The sequence below is a fragment of the Brienomyrus brachyistius genome, chromosome 10, assembly GCF_023856365.1.
Source record: "Brienomyrus brachyistius isolate T26 chromosome 10, BBRACH_0.4, whole genome shotgun sequence".
Lineage (NCBI taxonomy): Eukaryota > Metazoa > Chordata > Actinopteri > Osteoglossiformes > Mormyridae > Brienomyrus > Brienomyrus brachyistius.
This window is the reverse complement of record NC_064542.1, coordinates 9,904,953-9,931,057: the sequence shown is the minus strand read 5'-3', so window position 1 is coordinate 9,931,057 and position 26,105 is coordinate 9,904,953. Positions and strand designations below refer to the sequence as shown.

At 41.9% G+C, this 26,105-nt stretch overlaps 1 protein-coding gene across 4 annotated transcripts in view; it reads right to left on the bottom strand.

The window, feature by feature from the left end:
- flt4 (fms related receptor tyrosine kinase 4) overlaps positions 1-26,105 on the bottom strand; it is a 50,722-nt gene that overhangs the window by 23,858 nt on the left and 759 nt on the right. For all 4 annotated transcript variants that reach the window (XM_049029402.1, XM_049029403.1, XM_049029406.1 and 1 more), the window contains exons 2-3: positions 1,559-1,655; positions 498-772 (exon numbers count right to left, since the gene is read on the bottom strand). In XM_049029402.1, coding sequence (XP_048885359.1) covers positions 498-772; positions 1,559-1,655 — 372 coding nt within the window. The remainder of the gene's footprint in view (positions 1-497; positions 773-1,558; positions 1,656-26,105) is intronic.

Below are 26,105 nucleotides of genomic sequence, written 5' to 3'. Positions count from 1 at the left end.
ACTCACAATTTAATGGTAATTTCACACTCTAACTGCAAAGCTTTGGAAGTCACATAAAAACATTTAGGCTACGTTCACACTACGCAGTTCAAGTGACTCAAATCCAAATTCTTCCCTGAACGTGACTCAGATCTGATTTTTTTTCAGGGCTGTGTGGACACACAAATCTGATCTTTTCAAATCATATTTGAATCACTTTCGTCTGTGGTCCTAGACCGGGTACGCATCCGATTCGTGGCCAGTGCGACGTGAATGTGAATGGTCAGATCGAAATTCATGTGGTTTTTTTGTGTTGTTGGTGACACAGATGACTCATGCAAAAATGCATCAATGTGCGCATACAAACCATTTCAGAGAAGAGATGCATTCACATTACAGTTAGATACCGGTCACTTGTAATCATGAATGTGAACTGTCAAGATCTGAGCGAAACCTCTGAATTGCACAATGAGGCTTGTAATGTGGATGCAGCCCTAGTCACCAAAGGTAAGACTCACCTCTAACAAAGACATAAATACTGACGGCAGTCGTGCCTTCGACGATGGCCTTAATGTCCCGGTAGAAGCACTGGTAGTAGCCAGTGTCCCTGCTCTGGGCAGAAGTGAGGACCACCGTCTTGCAGTACGGTTTCCCAGATTCCCCTTGGCACTCCCTGACCCAGATGGCTCTGTGGTCTGGAACCAGCGAGGGCTTCAGCTGGTCCTGTCGATCTTGGACTTCCTGCTTGCTGAGGCTTTTCTCAGGCCAGGCCCAATCCAGAGTGCGCTGTCCCCTGGGCAAAGAGAGGTCACACAGAAGTCACACTTTTCTCTAAAACAGGGTGATTAATGCAGGCAGTATGGATTGAATAATAAATGATACTTTTTTTCATCGCATCATTTTCCCTCATAGTGAAGCAACTCAAGCCTAAGAAAACATTAAATATTCCCTTTGTTCTTCAGGTTTCTGCTTGAAACGAATTTTGACAATTTCTATTAGGATTTTAACTTGAAAAGTCAATGTGTTCATTTGCTGGAATATCTTCCCTTCAGTATTGTGGTGGAGCAAACGATAAACAGCAAGAGAGTGGTTTCTCTATGTGTACATTACAATGGGCACAGACTTTGAAAAAAAATCAGTTTTCTGTATATTTGGCAAATTTAAACCAACAGTTATTGACAAAAAACAAACATATAGTATTTCGTTTCTTAACTTGTGTTTTTTAATGTGACAAACAAATGTAAAATGTCTTTAGATGCACATTTGTTGCAATAGGAAAAAATGAATATTTCCTTACATAAAATTTATAACATGCCATCATACTATACATATGTGTTTGCATATATTATTTTATACATATATGTTTCCATATCATCATTTTTAACGTAAATGATTATTAAGACAATATGATATGTGAAACAGGATAACATAAATGTAGCCATTTCATTTCACTGGTTCAGTATCAGTCACATTTTACTTTCTTTCCATGCAGTGCTTTCTTGACGAGTCAAATAAAAATGCATTTTCATGTGCACTTTTAATAAATATAATTCAACAGTAAAAAAAAATGTCATCATACCTGCATGTAATAGTTAATGTGTCATTGGCATTGATCAAAATGTCGTCCTTCTGGCTGTCAAGGGTGGGTGGTGTCATAGAATATCCAGTCACCAGACCTGCAGGCAGGACAGGTGGTTATGCTTTTTATATAAACAAAGTATAAACACCCCTTGAAAAGACCCATACCAGCAAATCCACCTGTTACATGGTTTACAGTGGCAAAGTCACCCATGAAGAAACCTCCACATCTCCTCTGACTCGAGTTTTCGGTGAAGCGGTTCTGCTGGTGCTCGTGTGAAATAATGGTTCCCCCATTTTTGCTTTTCCTTTAATGTCCGTGAAGCCATTATGTTCTTGTGAGAAGCCTCGTTCGTTACTGTCACATTAAAAGGCATTGGCTAAGGTGTCATTAGCCACGCGCTAACCCCCTCAGGGCGTTATTAGGTTGCGTCACGTTGTTCATAGAAAGTTTATAAATATATCATTATGGCATGGCAGCTGGAGAGCATTACAGTGGGAACTCTATTAACAAGACCATGGCAGAAATCCTAACATAATAAATAATACAAAAATGACCACTGTACATTTATTTAATAAAAAATGAGATTGAAATAACATTTTGAAAAGAGACAAGGTGGTAGGCCTATAGCCCTCAGTACGGCATAGCTAACATACTAATTATCCGCTTTTTAATATCTGAACCAAATTATGGATGATGTCAACATTAAATCAGTTGGCGATCATTCATCAAGTTCATACAGACCGCATGTTTGTTGAAGAAGCCAGGATACTATGAGATAGATGTGAATTACAGTGTATCACAGTTTGGAGGGACATTGTTGGCTGCAGTTAGACTGGAACCAAAGGATAGGCTGCGATGCTTCCTGTGCTTTCAACATACTGTTGCTTCACAGACCATACTGCTTCTCCGTCCATGCTGCTTCACTGACCATGCTGCTTCTCCGACCATACTGCTTCATGATCATACTGCTTCACTGATCATACTGCTTCACTGACCATACTGCTTCTCTGACCATGCCGCTTCACTGACATTGCTGCTTCTTCGACCATGCCGCTTCACTGACCATGCTGCTTCACTGACCATACTGCTTCACTAACCATGCTGCTTCTCCGACCATACTGCTTCACTGATGATACTGCTTCACTGACCATGCTGCTTCACTAACCATGCTGCTTCACTGACCATGCCGCTTCAATGACCATGGCGCTTCACCGACCATGCTGCTTCACTGACCATGCCGATTCACTGACCATGCCGCTTCACTGACATTGCTGCTTCTTCGACCATGCTGCTTCACTGACCATGGTGCTTCACTGACCATACTGCTTCACTAACCATGCTGCTTCTCCGACCATACTGCTTCACTGATGATACTGCTTCACTGACCATGCTGCTTCACTAACCATGCTGCTTCACTGACCATGCCGATTCACTGACCATGCCGCTTCACTGACCATGCGGCTTCACTGACCATGCCGCTTCACTGACCATGCTGCTTCACCAACCATGCTGCTTCTCCGACCATACCCCTTCACTGACCATGCTGCTTCACTGACCATGCCGCTTCACTGACCATGCTGCTTCACCGACCATGCTGCTTCACCAACCATACCCCTTCACTGACCATGCTGCTTCACCGACCTTTTTTTCTTAATTTTTATCCCCTGTAAAGGACATTGTGTTTCTTCTTTCATACTATACAAAGCACTCTATTAAGTCCTGTTGTTCGTTAAAGAAGACAATTAGAACTTTAAGGCGATATCACATGTGTGATGGTGTACTTTTTACCATCTCAACACTTAACTTAGTAATATGACCGAAATGCAGTCCTGATACATGATTTATTGCCATTATTTACATGTATTATGACACTCTGACTTCCTGGGGATTGTAATTCTATACCTGCATGTGGGTAATATGACAATAAAGCCCACTAGACTTGACTTGATACACTTAGGTGGTGGCTTGCAGTTGCACAGTGCTAGAGCCTATTGTTTATGTTTCTTTCAATCGAATGCCATCCAGTTGCTATACTGTCCGTCCAAAACAGATGCGCAGCAACTGAAGATCTTGCCATACCAAATTAGGAATGTGCTCACACACAGTCGTGACAGCAGTTAATGTTATACTATAGCGGAGATTAGTGTGGAGAATAATTCAAGAAGACAGCAATGGAAACAAAATCTCCAGGATAGGAGCTGAAGATTAAAAGAAATTCCGGATTCCCAGGCTTGTTTGTTTGTACCTATTTGTGCATTTCATGCTCTTCTGCCATATACACAGATGGAAATCTCCTGAAGCCTGCTGATGTTAGTATTACTGTCCACTCCACTGTGTCACCAGAGGCTTTGGAATTGTGCTGTGCTCCACCTTTAAAGGTTGAGTTATATACCGAAGAAGCCTAATTCTGCCTATGAATATCAGATGATGTTTAGGGTTTTGGGGCACGTTTGAATGCTCGCCATTGCGGGGCTCCGGTGACATTCTCTGCAAATTAAATTTTTAAATATTTTATAGTCTCTCCCATTTTGCTGCGAAATGTCATCACAATCACAATGCTATTCATCCAGGCCATTTTTCCAAGTAAGGGTCATGGTACCCCTTAAAAGTGGATTGTTTCTTTATCATAAAAGTTACCAGAACGGTGAACTTTAAAGCAAACAGATATCTGAAGTGCTTAAGTGAACGGTGGAGTAATCATACTCTGTTCATACTCATAATGATATCATGATAATTTGATGAAAATATTAAACATGAAAACCTGGAATCATTGAAATCACTGGCTTCCCTTTGAGTGGCAAATAATGGAAAACTATCCATCCATCCATCCATCCATCCAGCCATCTGTCTGTCTTCTAACTACTTTTTCTTGTTACGGTCATGGGAAAGCTAAACTAGTTCATCTCCTTTTAGCTTAACAGAAGCCTTAGTCGATTCCTTGCATGCTTAAACTAATAAAAATTGCTCTATGGCAAAGAAAAGCGCACTGTTCCGGATAGTGTTCTGTTTGTGAGTACTTTACTCAACTGTAAACCAATATCATACAACTGTGAAGCTGATCCTGCTTTGGTCACCCCACTGAACAATGGCAGGGTGCAACTGTCAAGGGTGATTTATCAAAGGTGGAGCATAACGTGAGCATATGGACCAATGGACCATCTAGCACATCATGTACAAAATCCAAAATGTTTATATGCATCACATTGGCTTTAAGGCGCAATAGAGAACACACAAGCTTCTGTAAATATTTTGTGGTCAGCCGCAGACCCTCGGTGTACACTGAGAGTTGGTTTGGACGCTTGGACATGTACCCAGGCCTGTGCGAGCAGTGCTACCTGGAACACTCTTTGTCTTTTTTTCTTAAACTCGTTGAAATACCTCAAAAATTCACTGGAAGACTGAACATGAAAGGAGTGAAAACAGAGGGAGTGGATGTTGAGAATAAAACAGTGAACAGCTCTGCCATTTTCGAGGGGGGAACGAAACTGAGGAGGGAGCCCAAAGTGCAACCCTTCTAGGAATGAAAGCCAACAAAATAAAATATTTCTTTAGCAATAAAAATATCACTATATTTATATAAGTCCTTATACTTATTTTGTTTTACAATGGTTAATATACTTTTGGGGACTCTTGTGTTTTTAAGGCAATGTTTTATCATAACTTTTGCCTTTTTTAACAGAATTTATAGTTGTATCTGATAGACTTTCGTATTTCTAAATGTAATGCCCGGATACAGCGTTATGATTTGCATGGTCACGGACCCAGCAGCTGGTGATGAGCTCAGCTACTTCCTACACAAGTGCAAAAGTGCAGAGAGGCCCCGGGGCCCCAGTGGGAGGCGGTCACCGCTGACAGGGCCCACGCATGCTCTGGGTGACGCCCTGACCATCTGGGACCTTTCAGGGGACACTTGTGGTATAATGGAAGCAAAAATGCGGACTGTCTGACAGGAAGATGGGAGGGAGCAAAAACACGGAGCGACAGATGGGTGCCCGAGGACCGGACTGGAAATCACTGGTTGAGCCCATGCAGTGAATTCTTGGGCGAGTTCCCTCTCTCTCTTTCACTCTCTCCTTGTTTCTCTCTAGTCCACTGACCTTGGCAGAGTAGTTTCAGTCCAGGTTCTGTTACATAAATAAATACTTTGAAAAAGTTCTTTAATTCATGCTTTACCCATGAATATTTAAGGGGTAGTAGGAACAAGTAGTCGGAGAACACTGTCTATTGGAGGCGTTGAGCACAGTGCTAAAGGACCTACTGTGTATCTTAATTATTTTTAGCCCTGCAAAATATCTCCATTACTATGAATTTTGAAATGAAGGCTTTTTTTTTTTTTTTTTTTTTTTTAATCAGGGATCATCTGACAAGTGACACCTCTCTCACTTTTCGTCATCCGCAGGAGCTGATGCAATCGGACGCTGGCAGGGATGCCCACACCATCGCCCCAGACTGCAGATTTGGTTGCAGAACCAAATGTTTCTGCTGGTTTTGCTTTCCTCGGAATCTGTGCATGATAACGGCAGCTTTCACAGTGAGTGCTCTCACAGGGCTCATGGTAGGGGAGCTCCAGCAGCAGTCGCGCCATTTGACGGTGCTCTCGAAGGTTTGTCAGGCCAAGCTCTGGCCTCGGGGTCCCGGTGCCCCCCTCCCTGGTCCCGGCCCTTTTGAGGGACTCTCCTGGCTGCCCTGAACTGTCTAAACTATCAGTGGCTGACTGTTGGATGGCGGCCAAGGAAATCCCCAACAAGATCAAGCTCTATGTTGAAGAGGGGGCTCCAACCTTTCTGAATAACAATAGGACTACTTTATTCACATCCATGGGAAATTCTCTTCTTCCCTCCCCCATCTTGGTCTCTATGAGACACACAGACAGGTGACGGCAGGCTTGGGGGTCACAGTGCAGGTCAGCTAGCGTGCAGCACCCATGTGCTTTGCTCAAGGGTCCAGTGGACATGTGACATGATCACCAGCACATGCAGAGAGGCTTAACCTGCTGAGTCACACACAAGCAAGCCCTCGATGGTAGGGTGGGTGGGCACCAAAAGCATTATCCAGCCACTCTGCATGAGATCAGGGCTCTCTGCGACACCCCCAGCCTTAAACACCTTCTCTGCTATATTCCAGATTATTCTCTGACTTGTCCCACATGCCGAATGCTTTCCCACTTGACCAGTGGGCACTGGGCCAGGGAGGACCTCATTCAGGCCTGGAGGGCCACACTCTACTAGCCGCATTGCACTCCAAAATACACAAGTGTTCAAAGGTCTATTTATTTTTACCACAAGCAAGAGGAATAAACCTTGTTGATGTCTGTTGTGAATGTGTATTGTTCTGTTATGGTCCAGAACAATTTTGATCCCACTTGTACAAATGTGTATTACTGGAACTTGAATATCAAATCCAAACAATAGTTCAAAGAAAGTACAGAAGGAATAAACAACAGTGAACCTTCCTATCAGAGCCCCAGCTTTGCATTTATCTAAAATTATCCGCAACTGTCATTTTAGATTCCCGCAGCACAAATCCTATAATCAAATTAAATCAAGTTACTGCACGTTAAATCAACTTAGTGTGTTAAACAGTCAGCTGCTCCATACAAACAGTAAATCGTTTTAAACGTCGTTTAAATGTCGTTTAAAACGTTTTAAATACGTTAGCAAAGCACCAGTAGCCGGACTTACTCGCTGATTATGTATGGGCATTCATTAATGTTACAAAGACTGTATCTTCCTTCTGGCATAACCAATAAAAGGTGATGCTGCTTCAAACTAATCCTACCAACTTCATAGTCTGTTTGGAAGAGATGAAATGGATCGCAGGGAAATCTCAGATATCAAGCCAAGGAAAAAATGAAGTGATGTATTGAAAGAGGGTATGTTCATAAGTAGGGGGAAGGATTTCTGCACCAAGCTGTATGAAGACTGGGCGCTGAGATGCCAGTAGCTGGCTGATGTTTTTAATGACCAGATCAAGGGCAGTTTCTGGTTTGCATTACTAATAAGCCAGAACCACTCTATTAAAAGCCACCTTTGAGTAATTTTGCAAATGTTCTGTGCCAAATACAACAAAGTGTTTATGGCATACTGGCATCCAGTCCATGTCCCGCTTAGGTGCTCTCTGCTGACTATGACCCTGTACTGGTAAGTAGTTATTAAAGATGGATGCTTATGGCATCACAATAAATGTAAAAAAGTACAAACAGGATCTTGCAGCCTATCCCAGGAAGCAAAGGACACAAGGCAGGGAAACAGCCTGGCTGGGATGGATGTCTATGACTGGGCATACACAAGCACAAACCCAGGAACTATGGGTAGGGCGACCACTGGCGTGACTCTAAAAAGGAGGACAGCTGTGTCCAAAAAGGAGGACTAAGGCTTAACCAGGAGGACATCTGTGCCTAAAAAGGAGAACTAAGGCTTAAGGAGAACATCTGTGTACAAAAAGGAGGACTAAGGCTTAACCAGGAGGACATCTGTGCCCAAAAAGGAGAACTAAGGCTTAACCAGGAGGACATCTGTGCCCAAAAAGGAGAACTAAGGCTTAAACAGGAGGACATCTGTGCCCAAAAAGGAGAATTATGGCTTAACCAGGAGGACATCTGTGCCCAAAAAGGAGAACTAAGGCTTAAGGAGAACATCTGTGTACAAAAAGGAGGACTAAGGCTTAACCAGGAGGACATCTGTGCCCAAAAAGGAGAACTAAGGCTTAACCAGGAGGACATCTGTGCCCAAAAAGGAGAACTAAGGCTTAAGAAGGAGAACATCTGTGTACAAAAAGGAGGACTAAGGCTTAACCAGGAGGACATCTGTGCCCAAAAAGGAGAACTAAGGCTTAAAAAGGAGAACATCTGTGTACAAAAAGGAGGACTAAGGCTTAACCAGGAGGACATCTGTGCCCAAAAAGGAGAACTAAGGCTTAACCAGGAGGACATCTGTGCCCAAAAAGGAGAACTAAGGCTTAAGAAGGAGAACATCTGTGTACAAAAAGGAGGACTAAGGCTTAACCAGGAGGACATCTGTGCCCAAAAAGGAGAACTAAGGCTTAAAAAGGAGAACATCTGTGTACAAAAAGGAGGACTAAGGCTTAAGAAGGAGAACATCTGTGTACAAAAAGGAGGACTAAGGCTTAACCAGGAGGACATCTGTGCCCAAAAAGGAGAACTAAGGCTTAAACAGGAGGACATCTGTGCCCAAAATGGAGAACTAAGGCTTAAAAAGGAGAACATCTGTGTACAAAAAGGAGGACTAAGGCTTAAGAAGGAGAACATCTGTGTACAAAAAGGAGGACTAAGGCTTAAGAAGGAGAACATCTGTGCCCAAAAAGGAGGACTAAGGCTCAAACAGGAGGACAGATATGTCCAAAAAGGACGACTAAAGCTTAAAAAGGAAGACAAATGTATCCAAGAAGGAGAAAAAAGGCTTAAAAAGGAGGAGACCTGTTTCCAAAAAGGAGGTCTAAGACTTAAAGAGGTGGAGACCTGTGTTCAGTTAGGAGGACTAAGGTTTAAAAAGGAGGACACCTGTGTACAAAAAGGAGTGGTGCTAGGTGTTTATGGGGAGGCAGATAGGGGGGAGGGAAAAAGGAGGACAGGGGGGCTAAAAGGAGGACACCCCACAGCAGCGCGGACAGAGGGCTGGATAAATGGACTGTACGGACGAAAGCTGGACGAGTGGCCACCTTAACTGTAGGTGATCCAGAGACTCCTGAATGCATGTGTCTGAACGGTCAAAAGAAAGTCATATAGCAGAGGGAGAGACCACACACACACAAGCCCGGAGAGGAGACACTACAGCGGTGCCCATTCAGCCACTGTGAAAACATCTGATAGGTCATTTACTTCTGGAGGTGGGTAGTTCAGGTCCAGAGAGTAAAAATCCAGAGCAAAATTTAGTTTCAACCAACCAGTTGGGTACTGTGTGACTGTGACACTTTATATTCAGCTGATCGGTTACAACAAAATTTTAGTCTGGATTTTTACTCTCTGGACCAGAACTACCCACTTCTGTTTCCTTCTTCATCTTAGTTCTCCTGTTAGGTCTACTAATTGATTTCTTGTTAGCTCTGAGAGCGATCGGGTTGAAATCTAGCACGGTGCACTCACTTTGCACCCTGCACTACAAATGCTTGGATTTTTTTGGTGTATAAGTCAATTGTGTAAAAGAGTGATACAAAGTGAATTCCTGCCAAAGAAATGCATGATGCATAAGAGGAGCGTCCGGGGAGCAGGCTGGTGTGATATTGGTAATAGGCAAACCTACAGTAAGGTGAGGTGGACATTTATTTTTGCCTCAGTCCCCCAGCTTTAAGTGACCCCTTAAACCACTTGTGATTGAAACCATTTTAGAGGGAAATGCTACCTGGCACTTAAGTCTGTGGGAATCTCATTTAAAACCAATCCATTAAACATGGAAAAAGCGGCAAGAACCCACAGGAATGACTTAGATTTAGAGGAGAAAAATGTGAAAAATGTGATGTAGAATAACAGAAAGGCAGCAGAAAACTGATGGAACTGCTCTTGTGTTTCATAGCTTTTCTGAGAATTTGATATGGAGGTGTTCTGCATAAGATGGACAGGCTGTTTGCTAGAGGCACCTCGCTATTTGTTGGTATAATAGTCAAGATAAAGAAAAAGAAAATTTGAATGTCGATAAAACGCCGATTAGTCAATGGCGACCGGGCAGCTGTTAAAACATTATATCTGACACAGGCCTTCAGAGCCAGGCTTAAATTTAACCTTCTGTAGACTGAGTGTAGTCTGTTGTCTCATAGCAACAAGAGCACAAGAGTGAAAGGGATTACATTACCCACGTCATTAGACTTCATTTTTAATTATTTACTGATGGTATCCGTTAGTAGGCCAAGATGGTGACTGACTCCAAGTGAAAAGGTTCAATTTCAGAGCAGTTCATGTACCACACAGTTTCATTAGTACATTTCAGGGGGGGTTGAGTCGATTCCTGGGAATGCACTTTGGCCACAAAGACAGCCGTTTGTGCGAACTGTAAACTACAGTGCTTCCCGACCGAAGAACTTAACTGTTCCGCGTCCAGTGTACACCAGCTCCTGTGTTGCCTCTGGTTAGCTGAGCACATTCTGAGCAGAAAATTTTCTTCCTCTTCCGCTGAAACTAAGCGATCTGTCCATTTCTGAGGCACAGAAGCACATTCTGCTTCCTGTACAAGCACCCATCTGCAAAATGTCTCCTCGAATTGCTGGAATTCATCACCTATTAGCAATAACTAACATTACATAATGTTAAGCTACTTGTGAATCACCGCTTATTTTATACCCAATTATTGCTTTTCATCTCAGATAGGCTTTCCCTCAGTGCATATAATCTTGTCTGGGATTACAACGTTCTTTATACTGTACTTTCCTACTGTGTTTTGTCTTCTTTGTAGTAAAGATACTTATTTCACAACAAAACAATTACTGTAGTATGTTTGTAATACTGCAACTAAAAATCTATACTCTCAGCCTCTGCTTTATGGCTTTATTTTGTAAACAGAGCCAATGTTATGGAAGAAAGTCCATTAGGGACGAGGGCCAGGTCTGCAATGTCAACGTTGTACAATGAAGAACCCATTACGTGCTTCATAATGTGTCATTTGCCATCATAGCTATTTCTTCTTGATTTTTCCTGCGTCTCGCTAGAAGCACAGTGTCTTCCCAGGTGCACGAAACAGTCAAAAGTATCTTTTAATCTCATTACTAGGCTCTCCGTAAGTTTTACGATGAGGTTTTGTAAGCATCCAGCGCTAACGCTAGTCCGCACCGAAATTGCTGACCACACATAAATCATATTTATTTATTTATGTTCTCATACATCAGCATCCACTTTAAATCCCTCCCAGGGGGGATTTCTGCACTGATGAAGATTTATGTTACGACCCCCCCCCCCCCACCACCCCCACCACCACCAATTTATTTATTTTATTTCTTGAAAGACTGTGTCAGCCTTCAAGTGGCCCATGTACAGGCCTCATCTGGAGAGCTTTTCCAACCTTCTGCTAAGAAAAACACGGCACTGAAGAAGAAGACAGTGTGCAAACCTCGGGGGTGGGGGTGGGGGGACAGCTCAGGCAGGCGTCCAAGAATGTGTTGTCAAGCTGGGTCAGGGGGTGAGGGAATACACTGAGATCAGCCTGCTAAGGTATAGGTTTTGCTCAGCTTCATGTGTCGGCTTGTATGTGCCAGCGCCCCACCCTGGATCCGGCACCGTGTTCCTTGCGGAGGTGAACGTGTGACCCTGGCGTGGTGGAATGATGTCTACCCACTATCATTCACTGGACTGAGCTTTTTTTCCCCTTGGAGCTGGAGAAAGATTGTCTGGGATGGAGACTCTGATAAATGGGGTAATTCCTAGGCGTGTTGGTAGGATAAACTAACAATGAGACCTTCATCACTGCCCCCCCCTTCCAAGCCCATTACACACTTACACATGTATTGTATTATAATGTAATTTTAGAATTAATTTAGCATCTCATATGTGCTCGTATTATCTTGATTGTACTGGAATTTTCATAAGACAAGTCAACCCTACTTAAAAATACTAATATACCCGAGGAAACCCAGACCAGAAACTACAGTTTAACTCATCCTCCCTAGATCAACCACAACCATTATCCGCACGTGATTATACCCACATACCGAAGTATATCTGTATATCATGTTACAAACAATGACTAATTTCTAAGGTTTGTTGACAGAATTCTGGAATGCACTGATCATACTTGGCTTTGCCCCGTATATCCGTATGTCCCTAAATACTATCTGACCCTTCAGCACCCTCTACACTTACTGATCTTTCTAATACTGAACTACAGTGAGCTGCACTGCTATTAAACTCCACTACAGATCATGACAATTAATCAAAAAAATAAATAAATCCAGACTACACTTCGCTGATATATAGTCATCTGATGGTTCAAGACATGTACAAGACTTCTGTTTGGAAGTGAATTGGTGGCAATCTCTATAATTGCTTAGCTAATTTGACATACTATGTTTGTTAATGTACAAGCTTTGTTACATTATATTAAAAAAGACAGATTAAATTAAGTAACTGTCAAAAAATGAGGGTATATGTTCAGTTAATTTGGTCAAAGGTAAAATGCCTTGTAATTGTCTCCATGTGTAGACCAAATAACTCTGACCTACAGCTAATAGTCTGAGCACTGCCTGTATTTACCCAATAAATGAAAGCAAACCTTTGGCTTCCGTACGTCTCATATAATCTGCAAGGCCTTTTCTCTGCCCGCAGGCCCCCGCTGTGCTGATGCAGGGCAGTGTTATTGTAAATTCACCTTTAATTTTCATAGTATTTTCAAATTTCATTTGAAATCTTGTTTCGTTTTAGGTAGTTTTCAGTCCGGTTTTTATTAGCATTTACTTTAAATATATATTCCTATTTAGTTTTTATACATTTTAGTTTCAGTTAATATTTTATTTCTAGGGATAAAGTCGTACACCTATTTTATGTGTCTTAGTTTTAGAGAATCCTCCATGAATGCACTGTATGTAGCCTTTTAATGCCCTCAAACGGACATTTTCCAGCTTTTCTTTAATGGTCATCTGAAGGACACGTACTGCAGCGCATTTCCTCAAATGATTTCTGTCTAGGAGGAAAGAAAAACAAATTTCATTACTTTAGCTATATAATATTAAAAGGACCATAACGGAAAGCATTTGATGTTTGTTTTAATTTTATTTAGTTTATTTCGTTTTGGTGGCAGTATTTATAGTTTTAGTTTGGTTTAAGTTTGTTTATTTTATTTTTAGATTTCCACTTTACGAAAACGTTTTGTTGTAATTTTAGTTTTTCGTTGATCGAAGGCCCTTTTCTGATCAGCAAAGTCACAATTTAATGTCTGATTCAAAAAAATGACAACTTGTCTGGGCGACTGAAAGACAGACACTGAATGGTTGTGATTTGCTCTATCTTCCCCCTGTTCCTCATTTTTCCTTCTTATATCTTGCTTTGGTTTGTCATTCACTCTGTGACACCCTCAGACATTCTGCTAAACGCTGGAAGAGCAGAGATTATTACTACATGACATCACACTGCTGTGTGATCTCAGTTCCTCCCTTTACTACAATCTTTCTTCTGTTTTCCTCGCCATGGGACAGAGAATAACGCCGAATCACAGATGAGCTCAATGAGGGGCACTGAGCAAGTAACACGTTATAATATAAATCGTTCAATATGGATTTTTGAAGATGGATGGAGTCATTGTTCAATCATGACAAAAGTGCTCGATCACAGTTGTACTGAATTCAAGTTATAAAATCCAGTCCCATATGAAACTAGCTTTATGTTTATAAAAAATATATAATTGATTTTGGAAACACAAAAATAAAGTGACTTGCGCAAAGTCCCTTTAAAGTTTAAAGTTAAGGACATTGCTTAGGACATCTTACTGCTAATTTATTGTTTGTTAACTTTTTCTAATATAAAGCAGGGTGAAAATCTAAATTTGGTCTTTATCATCTACGTAATTCGGAAAACCGCTTTGCTTGTCTAGAAGAAGCTAACACTGATTTCTGGCAATAGTAAACCGATCGTTATTTTTAAAGTGTCCAGTTTCGCCATCAGCGTGCACTTTGAACCTCACAGTTAAATGTTACTTTAATAATATGAAACACTGTCAATTAGTCTTCTCAGAGCAGGGCACTTGATCTGTGAGGATCTATTTCCTAAACAGGAAACAGGGCAATTGTTTAAAATCTTGGTTTGTAAGCTTGTCTTAGGAGTCAGATGCTGAGTGCAAGCCAGCGATATCCATTTTGCATGGTCTCTTTTCCAAATCCTACAGTATGCTTGAAAACAGAGTAGACGCAGACACAAAAACATCTCAATTTTCTCTTTAAAATTGACCATATTCTGATATACATTAGGTTCTCAATTAAAAAAGATTAAAATTAAAAGGCATTCTCCTGTACCTGGTTAGTATTATGTCCCTTCCCCATTTGTACATTCTCTCTAATACTTATTAGATACTATGGTATATTGTCAACATGCATGAATCCTGGCTTCCATTTTTGAGGAGTCTGTAAGTGGAATAAACCAGCAGGTGACATCTGGCAGGGCAGCAGGCCACAAGCTGGGTGATGGAAATTCCAAAATTCTGATTCAATATCACTGGCAAGCAGTAGTTCACCTCCACTGATGCACGGTGTTCTTATAATGCTGTAAAAAACGTGATGCAAGTCTTTCAATAAGCTACAATGAAGCTGCACTTTAATGACACACGAACCTGACCAGAGATGGAAGGTTCAGGTCCAGAAAGTAAAAATCCAGACCAACATTTTGTTTCTACCAACCAGCTGAGCATAAAGAGTCACATTTGCAAAGGACTTAACAAAATCTTAGTCTGGATTTTTACTTTCTGGACCTGAAATTTCCTCCGCTGAACGTGACACGTTTTCTGTTCATTCCGATATTTATGATGTGGAGGCACTTCAAGCATCATCATATATCATATCATATAATTTACATATTTATATGAATTGAATTCCCTTTAAGTGTGGTAATCACTGGCAGCACTAAGGGCATCAACCGCGTGGTGTATGTGATAAATTAATAGGAAGTCCAGCTGTTCAGAGCTGCATGGACAGTATCACAAATGCAAGCTTAAAAACAATTACAGCCATATATCCTATAGCCTGGCAAGTCCCTGCGTTCCATGTGAGCAAACCAAACTCACTCTGCAAAAACCACGCATGGCTTTAAATGGATTTCATGCCATGGAGGTTTTGGATAAGTCTCCATTGCGTGAGGTCATCTTTTGGCAGCGCTATACATGCCTTGAATTTTGCAGTTCTCTGCTCAGCCCCCTATATCTCCTCTTGCACATCACCAGTGCAGTAAATTCTTGAATCCCCACTATCAGGTGAAAACCAAGACCTTTTTACTCAACACGGAAGACGACATCACGCAGCTCCACCTATTGATAAAACTTTGGAGGATAATGAGATTAATATTCGTTATTGCCTTCTACACGATCCTCACGCCAAGAACAAAGCTCTCCCCAGGCCTCCAGAACTGACCGCTGTGCCATGTTTGTTTACCAACATGTTTCTCTGGAAGAATGGTCAGTGATCAAATTGCTGCTTGTGGATAAATCAGTGTACAGATGTAGACAGCAGGAATGCTGTCTCTACAGTGCCAGGGTGCTAATAGCACTGCCCCGTGCATCTCCTTGTTTTTTGTGTATCCCTATCTCCCCCCCCCCCCCCCCCCCCCCAAAGAGAGCCATTTTACTGTATAAAATCGAAGAGTGTCACATTTATTTTGTGGAAATAAAAATTAGCATTTGTTCAGCATGCTATAAAGTAAAACAGCTGCAAGTTAATTATCTGGCAATATTCTGTCAAGTAACTCCATTTTCTGTTAAATATCTGCAGTATAACCGCTAGCCAGCTCCAAATGGCCAGTCTTTGGAGTTTTTTTTTTCCCGCCAATGGAAACCTCTCTGAAGTCTGTATCCCCTGAAATGGGAGACTGGTAAGATTCACAGACACATCATTATTTTAACCAGGCTGTTTGAGGAGAGATCGCTGAGGTTAAACGTGACTCCTGGGCCACACATCATTTAATTTTTCTCCTATGTCCGTAATCCTGCTTTCAGTGGGATTATGGGGTTATGCTGAGTGAGTATATTAGTCCCAACTTGGAATTAAGATATTATGTTCTGCTGTTAGCGCAGAGAACCATAGAACTTCACCCTCCCTGCCACCACAGCCCATAAAAGTGTGAAAAGTAAAAAGGCAGAGCTGTAATAGCACAGAATTGCTGTAGTGCCCCATGTGTGGGACAACATAAAACGCCTTCTGGAAATCTAAGTAGATCACATCGTAGGCCTTCTTGTGATCAATTTCTGTTGTAGCTTCCTCAAAGAACTCAAGTAGATTATTTAAACAGTCTATACCTCTCCTAAATCCATGTTGCCTATTCCTCAGAATGTTATTTATGTGTTAGTCAACGTGAAACAAAAAAACGAGGGCAATTTCCTAATGGTCTACAAAAGCGAATCTCATTACCTAAACGCCTGCGGCTGGAGGCCCTGCCGCGCCACGTAAAAGGCGTCATGTGACCAACAGCCCTCCTGAGAAACTGAGCAGCATGCAACTTCAATCTGTCAGAGTGCCCCATGATGGACTACACTGCATGTTCTCACATGCTGGACTCCTACTGGCATCAAACTAATGATCCCCTGAAACTGAAGGCCTAACTCCCCCACCTGCTGACAATAATGTAGGCCTGCTGTGGATTCTCCACAAGCACTGTCTTATAATGTCAGCTATTCACCCGAAGCGTGTAGTTAAATGTTCTTTTAAATCGCTGGAAATGTTTCTTGCTGCTTTTGACTGCAAAACAAATGTCTGCTGACAGTTCCGTTCACAAGGATATTTAGCTTCTGCTGCAGGTTGCCTGTTTTCCTGTTTAACGCTTATCTTTTCTGCATTTCATCCTGAAAGAAACATGTTGCGTTTCCTTTGTACACTGTAGTTTTGACTTTCTGAGGACAATTCAGTCAGAATTAGAAGGTTTATACACTGCACAGTGCAAAAGTCTGCCAAAGAAAATTCATCTATATGTTGGTGTAAAACATGACTTTGTCTAAGCGTTTTAGCGTAACCGTTATAAAATCTCCCCTAAATCCCCCAGTGTTTGCAGTCCATCATGCCCAGGCATTTGACTCCACCAACAGCATAACATACTGTATTTGGGTAATCAATACCTCATCATAATTTAATTAATCAAGTTAATTACATGGAATACATGGAATGGCTGAGGTGCCCCCGAGGAGAGGTTAGGGAACTGAAACGGTGCTCAACTCGCCATCCAGCAAGATATCAGTAAATTTTTGGAGAACAGAATCAATTCTTGTTACTTTCATCACGTTACTGTTCATTTGCATATATTCCATTGTTAAACTGCGTTTTATTTGCTGACATGGATTTATACATTTAAATAATTTTAAACATTTCCCTTGATGGCTTAATACTTTAGTACAGTGCACCATATACTTTTGAACATTTCAAATATATATATACATTTTTCATCACTGACATTGATGTGAGGTTTTCTATCTATCTATCTATCTATCTATCTATCTATCTATCTATCTATCTATCTATCTATCTATCTATCTATCTATCTATCTATCTATCTATCTATCTCCGAAAATGTCACCTTGCATAGGTCGCGCTCCGCCGTCAGCGGAGGGCAGCCAGGCCACAGAGCAGACCTCCTGCTGGTTCTGCGGAGTCAGCACCCCATACAGACACCCCTTTCTCCAGCTATTTGACGCTTCGGTTGACACGGCTGTGGGGGGGGGGGGGGGTTGGCGGTCACTTCGCCACATGCGCAGAACCCAGACAGGGAAACACAAAAAAGCCACCAACACCCATTTCCCGCCCGTTTGGCACTGCGGCCCCCGCCGTCTCTGCCGCTCCGGCACTGGAGACATCCATAAAACGCATAAAGCGGGGGGGGGGGCTCAGCTCGTGTCCATCTGCCATGTGGTGCCCTTCCTCTTTCCTGCCTCCGCACTGGATGGAGGATGTTGCTGGAGCCATCTGTGCAGGTTTCCTACGCCCCAGCCCCCTGCGTTCCTGCACCGCGCTTCCTGTCCGTGTCCCGCCGGCCCAGGGGACCTTTCAGCCTTTCATTTCTGCTCTTCTCTTTTCTAGTGTCATCACATTTATTTAGATGTCATTTCCCCACCAGTCTGTGCAAATGACCGGCACTGGTGACTGTCCCCCCCCCTCCGCGGGGGGAGAGGTCAACCTTCTTATGCACGTGGTGAAGACTGGGCCAAACCTCGCTGGATCACTAAATAACCTTGAATTTATGGACCCGGCGGCGGCCTCCAGAACGGGACCTGGATGTCCTGGTGGGAGGCTGCGCTCGCTAGATATCAGCCCCGTTTAAGCTGCTCTGCTCTAGCACAGGAACTCAATTTTTATTTAAAAAAAAAAAAAAAAGCACATTTTCAGCAAAAAAATAACCATTCCATCCATTTTGCAGAAAAATATACTACTAGCAGGTAACAGGTATTATAATATTTTTTAAAAATCCATTGCATGTTACATGATGATGAATAAAAAATACAATTAATGCACATCACTGGCTGGTTTCTCAGACTGTCAGTCTAGGGGGGCAAAGTGTGGGTGGGAGATAACGTGCTTAGGGCCGTGGGTGTCTGTCTGTGTTGGGGGATGGGGGGGCGAGGCCCTGCACTGTCTGTCTTCATCTTGACCCCCCCCTGCTCCCCTTCAAGAACAGCAGAGTTCCTGACTGGAAAAACCTGAAACTCCTAGCGCCTCCTGCAGTGCGACACAACACACTGCGTCCTCACAAATACTCCTATAGATGCAGTAAGACAAGGCCACTGGCCTTGTTACAGAAAGGGAAAAGCTCTGAGGGCAGGACGAAAAATGATCAGTTCAGAGAGATAACCAATTAGATTATAGAGGAGGTGGGTCCAAGCAACTATAAGAGGCAGGACCAAGATATCTGATGTGTTGGTCCCTCCTCCTCTAGTTTCTTGGACCCACCTCTTCTACAATCTGATTGGTTATCTCTCTGAATCAATCTTTTTTTTTTGTTCTGCCCTTAGACCATTTTTGTGTGAGTTAAAATCCCAAAAGCAAGGAAAAAGGGCTTAGTCCCTGGTTGGGAGGGGGTCAGCCTCCATAACTAACCTACACGGTCAGAAAAAAGGGTACAGCCCTGGTATAGCTTTTTTATAGCTAGGTACAAACAACATTAATGTACCCCCAATTGTACAAAAATGTCATTCAGAGTCAATTTCTGTACCTTAAAAAAACAACATTTACCTACTGCTATGGTAACACACTGCTAAAATTTTATCGCAATTTAACACACATTTTCTATCAAGAATTGAGATAAATGTATTACCTTCTTCTCATCTTTGCGACCCCCAGCGGCAACTGACATATACACCCCCCCAAAAATACCTTCAGCGCACTTCAGCTGAAAATCTGATACATTACCAACATCCAGTTAAATTATATCAATCATACAAGGGCGAATTTGGCAATCAGCACCTGTCCCTACTGTCCAATCTCAAATCTATGGCCTTGTAATCATGACATTATTTGATTTTTTGTTTGAGACTTTTACAGCAATATAAATGAAGGCGCTGTAGGCCATTGTCCTTGATGAGAGGTGCTGTCATCTTTTGGGGTCTTTATTTTCTGAGAAGCAAGGACTTGAGTGACCTTCAGACCCCGTGGCACGGAAAGGCGCCCCTCTATACCCCCCCCGCCAGAAGGCAGTGGATTTTTCCACACTGGGACCCCCAGACGGAAAGCACGGTTTGCCCTCTGTGTGTAACACAAGCCCTCACCTCAGAAGTAATAACCTGTAATACAGGCCGCTATCACTTATAATTTAAGGTCCTGGTGGAGGAATGAGGAGGAATGATTTCAGGTGGGCGATCTGGATCTCATTTGTGGCTACCAGCAGGAATGCAGGGCTCCACGGTGGCCGAAAGAAAGAGCTGCACTTTCACTCCAACGATGCTAAACATTGTAACGTTACATTCACGGGACAGCACACAATGGCAATACAGCACGCAAGGACCTAAAATAGAATCACAGGATGTGATGCTTCTTACAGTCAAATATTGATTGTTATTATGGTCGATTAGCTCACATTGAAAAGCCAGCACATTTATGTAATAGCCCATCCGCTGTTGCCCAGTTGCTCACAGTTCCCATCTAATCAGTTATCTATATATTTTTTGTCTTCTGTCCATGTCTAGATTTTACTGTCTTTACATGTCATATATGGTGTCCTAATGTTCTATTCTGTTCATCTTTCTTTTGTCTCATTACCAAATTTCTATTTGCCATTATATAGCCTGATACTTCACTGGAGCCGTCCAGGTTAACAGGATAACTACATAGCTATGCCCAGGAGATGCACAGAATTAAAATGCATGGAATGCATTACCTGGAATGATTACCTAATTAAGATAATCCATCCATCCATCCATCCATTTTCCAAACGACTTATCTCTCTGGATAGCGGGGGGTCCGGAACCCATTCCGGGACAATGGGCACGATGCAGGGGACAATCCAGGATGGGGGGCCAGCCCGTCACAATTAAGAAATTCCTTATTCTATTATTTCATAAAGCCCACATTTGTCAAAATGTGTTTGTATATATTGTCTCCTGAACTGACACAAGATGGATAACTTAAATTGGCAGCTAATGATCTGGAGCTGTGCATCTCACCTTTCAAAGTTTTAAATTCTCTTTGCCCAAAGGGCTATATTATATTGACTTTTCTTTCCCGGTCAGGCATAAGAAATGCACTGAATCTGTCAAATAAAGTATACTTGGGGGGGGAGGGGGGGTGCAAAGCATCAGTGCAGTTTTATTACAGCCTGGGGAGGGGTCTTGAATATTTTGTCCTACCCTTTAGAGCTGCCCAGTGATTCAAATGAAAGCAGAGAGACGCATTAATCTTATGCTCTGCATAACCTAGCACAACTTCAAAGAACAGTGTCGTCCGCCACACTGACAGGGCGATTCGGGGGAGCAAATTTTGGTGAAGAAGCCCATCTAGACAAGCACCCCTCTCTGTCGCAGAGCGTTTGTCTTCCACCGGTGATTCCCTTTCATTCTATTTGTCATCACCTGCGACACAATGAGAAACATGCATGTCGCAACAAACAACAAAAACTTGGTCTGGATTTTTACTTTCTAAACCTGAACTATCCACCTCTGGCAATTGTTTTGAGGAAGCCCGAGACACTGGGTATGAGAAGGCCACAGCAGAGGGGCATTTGTGCTTGTTAAACAAACCTTACTGAGATTGTACAGATGGGGGCGACGATTTGGAGTTTGCACTTTGGGTGGGACCAGTACGAGACGCTCTCACCCTTCCAAGTGCAAATCAACCCTTCATCTGAGAATACAGCTGCATAAATCACAGACCATTGCATAATTCAAATGGCCGCCACGCTGGGATTTCCTGACACTGTAGCACTGGGAGTTTCTTGCTGTAATTTGGCAGTTATGGCTGTAAAGTTGCACTGGGGTCTTTATTTTCTGTTTGTACAAATTCCATCATCTCGATGAGTTAATAAGCCCACATCGGCACTACTGTGTTTGCAGAAGGGCAGGAAAACACTGTCAAATGGCACAGCTGCCCAAGCACTTTTTATAGGTAAGTATACTGTACGTTGGTGCAGACTCATAATTCATGCTTTTTATATAGACTCTCTCCAGAGACAACTGCCTGGTTGTCCTCCTGGGGAGACTCCGACGGTATGCACACGGGTCTGGCCACCCGTTTCAGTACACGGCTCGCCCCGCCAGGACCGTCAGAGCAGCTGACACCTGCACTGATAAGACCACCAGAAAGCAGACATGGCTTTCGCATATCGCCAAACGCCATTACGGGAATTCCGTGCTCCTTATAGCATTCCTTTGACTTAAGCAGCAGCTGGATGCCCCAGGAGAGCCAGTTCAATGAGTTTTTTTTTTTTTTTTTGGGAGGGGGTCAGTCGTCTTAGTAAAACGATCAAAATAAAACCTATTGCATGAAACAGACCAAATTCTGTTACATATTGCCTGAAAAAAATGATCTGCTGTGGATATCAGCTCTCTAGACTGACTAACTGAATCAAAATTCACTCAGCTTGTATTATGCACAGTACTGTGCAAAGGTCCTGGCCAATCAAAGAAAATGATGCTTAAATTATCTTAATGTTGGCATGAAACTATGATATTATGTCTATCAAAGCATCTTAGCTTAACAATTTCAAAAGTCACCCCAGAAATTCAAGCATCCTTCCAGTACAACCATGTTTTCTTTTTGCACTTTTAAAAACTAATTAAATTAATCAAGTGGACTGGTGGTGACATTTAACAAATACATGCAATGTCTGAAGTGTACCTGAGGAGAGGTTTGGGAACTGAAGCGATGTGCATCTAGCCATCCAACTAGATATCAGTAAATTTTTTGGAGAACAGAACAAATCCCTGTTAGTTTTTATTGTGCTACTTTTAATTTAACAAATGTACACTTACTACTCAGATAAACAGCTTTAAACATTTCCTTTGACTGTTCAAGACTTTTGCACAGTGCGGTACATCATGGAGAAACTGTCTTATTCTGTTCATATCTGCGCCTTTCAACCTGGATGCTAATTATCGCACTAAAAATGTCTGTATATGCTGGTTAAAAGACACAGTATTGATGTCAAACACCACAAAAATCACTTGGCGAACTTTACATTCTTTTGTACCGCTGAGCAGTCAGAAGACTGATTGATAGATAGATAATTGCATGCTGTCCGTTATCTTATATTGTGTTACAGAATATTATAAAACAAAGAAAAAACCCCCAATGCACCAAAACCTATCCAAGAATTTGCAGCAATCTGATCCAAATTGCTGTGGTGGGCTGACAGTGGGGACAGCTCACAGTCACAGGCAGACTGACTCGCAGTCAGTCACACGTTCAGACCCAGAGGACAGACCGTGTCGCTTTCTACCCAGTGGGCAGCACAGCCGACCCCACTAGCCCAACATTAACAACCTCTGGTACTCCAAAGGATAATCCCTTAAAGAGAATCGGAGTGTGACCCCATGGTTCACAGGCAGGGGCTGTGTGGCACGTGTGTGTGTGTGTGTGTGTGTGTGAGTGCATGTGTGCGCGCGTGTGTCCAAAAGCAACACCTCATGAAAGAGGAGAAGAAATTCCAGAACACCTCCGGGGCAGCAGACCCTCAAGTTAAGCCCCAAACCCTACACCCCCCCCCTCACACACACACACACACACACTCTGCATAATGAGATTTTCAACAGCAGCACTGAGAAGGAACAGAATTTTCACAGTCCTCCACAAAGAAGCCAATATTGTTTACCTCGGCAAAACAGACTTGATTCCTACAGTGCATACACAATGCAAGCTTTTATATGCTACCGACAGCAACGAAATTCTGCCATACGCATAAACTTTAATGCCCGTGAGCCCCTTTGGAGACGCATTTCCAAATGAATGGCATTAGTTTCTGATAGTAGATGGTTAGATACCAAATACGGATGATGGGTGAAATATTAATGAAGTCTGCACTGGACAGAATCCCCACCCACAGCTCCAGCTAACCCTTCCGACAGTGAACGCCTCAGGCTGAAAGCTTTCGGGGTTTGCGGCAGGAAGACCGAACAGGGAAATGAAAAGGGAATCATTTCTATCCCGCAGAATTAAATACGATCCCCAGTAAAATAAAAAACCTGCCTGCATATTTTTAAATATCCAGTGGAGATGATGTAACCTTTTTTGCACTGTAGCAAAAACTGGATCCAATTTCTGATCATTTTCCCTGCACCATTTTCTAAGAGGAGGACAAAGTTAATGCACAGAGAAAACTGAAATAAAATTCATGTTTTACTATGCCAGACATAAATACACAAAGCCAGAGGTGCTTCAGTTCCAATTATCCTGCCTGCTAATTAAGCTTAGAGCGGCTCTGTATCACTTTTTTTGTCAATTTTTGCTTTAATTTCTTTATTGTGTTTTTCTTCCTGTTTTTATGCTGTGTAGCTAAAACAATACATATATGTAGCATTACAATAAAACTATTTTTACATTTATTAATTGTATATGTTTTTTACTTATTACTTATGGATCGATGGATAGATTAAACTGAGAGATGGAATTATTTCTGGTGTTTAGTTGAAAATAATTTAGTGTAATGCCAAGATCTAGTACAATTATTACAGCTGATTGTGATGGATTTCTTTGTCTTTCAGTGCCGGTCTATAGGACTGAATATGTGGTCAGTTTAAACCTTCCTGAATTTGCTCAACATCCACAACACACTTGTGATACCGATCTGCAACTATTTCTTGACACAAATCTCTAATGTTCCCTAATGCTTCAGCCAAGAGTTTAATTAGTTCCGAAATGCTTATCAAAATATTGTAAACGGGCCTTTTCAACTAAAGTGCAGCAAAGCAGATTCCTGTATTTGGATACTTAATATTTTTTCTGGCTTTACATTCCATAGGACGACATAGCAGTAAATGTGCAATTATCTTCTTACGTAACACAATGTTAGAGTGCCATTATTAACTGCTTACCAGCTTGGCAAAGCAGTATCATATCAATATTTTAGAAAATTCTTTTAAATCCATGTGAACCAAACAGTAACTCCTTCAGATGACTGCCCTTTCTGTGAGGCGCTTTAGAAGGTTTAATGGCTGGCAAAATGTAATGCTGAATTGGTCATAACACAGAGTTTTCAAAATTGCATCCACTTCCAGCAGATCAGTAAAATCTTTGGAAACTCCTCTGCCCTTGAGAATGCAACCCAATTAGATAAAAATTCAATCTTTACTGAATCCTGCATTCGACTTTGCTAGGTTCCTATTCTTCTATACTCTGCGGTTTGAAGGAATGAAAACATCACATTTTTTAAAAGGTAGAATGACACCATCTCCTTGATGGACGGACTGATGATCATACGGATCAAACATAAACATAGATTCCCATGCTCGGTTGTCTCCATGTCGGGTAACAATCAAACAAAACTTCATGACAGCTGACAGCTTGACCATGTGTTGAGTGCATGTGTCCAGACACTTCCATCCAAATAAAAAACTGCACGAATTCCCCAGTACAAAGATATGCAGACATTCCAACAACATTTGACCCAAGAAAGCTCAGAATATGAACACAATCTTCACTGGCTAATCTAGTTTATAATTTAAGGCAGAATAATAGTATAACGAAAAACAACTGCAACTACATAACCAGATAATCAGACAATTTGTGCCCCGATTACAAAAACACATAAACACAAAGTACCTTATATATATATTACGCAGTAACTCCCTATTACAGACTGAGAGAAAACATTTAAATGCGTTTCATTTTATATACCCCTATATTTGTAGCATTTGTTTCAATTAATTTTAACTGCGACAAATCCTCATAATGCTAAAGCAGCTATTTCTTAATTAGTCACTCACATTACAAACATTTCTTGGCAATTATATTAAGGAATTGTTCAAAAGTGTTTAAGAGCAATTACTCATGATCGAGTATAATGTTTTAATAACTTCAAGGTTCCCCCTAGCGACTGAGTCTAGGACCCACAAGGCATACAAAGGCGTTGTCTGTTAGCTTAATCAATTCATCGTTTTATGGACCATCACACGTAACTGAGATATCAGTCAAAAAAGATTCAGACGCATATGGAATTTTTGTGCGTGTTTTGTGCAGATCTTTAAAAGCACGTTTCGATATTGAAACTTTATCAGCCAAAAGAAATATCTAATGCCAAACAAACACCAAAAAAAATAAAGAAAGAAAGATAGAAGAAACGAAAAGGAAAATCCACGTACCGGATAACACATTTAGTTAGCAGATAATGGATCAGTCAAACAAAGCCACACACTCTCCGACAAAGTCAGCGACGCTCATCACCGACTCCCTGCCTCCTCACATCATTCACTTACTTCACTTATTCAAGAAAACTTTTTTCCCC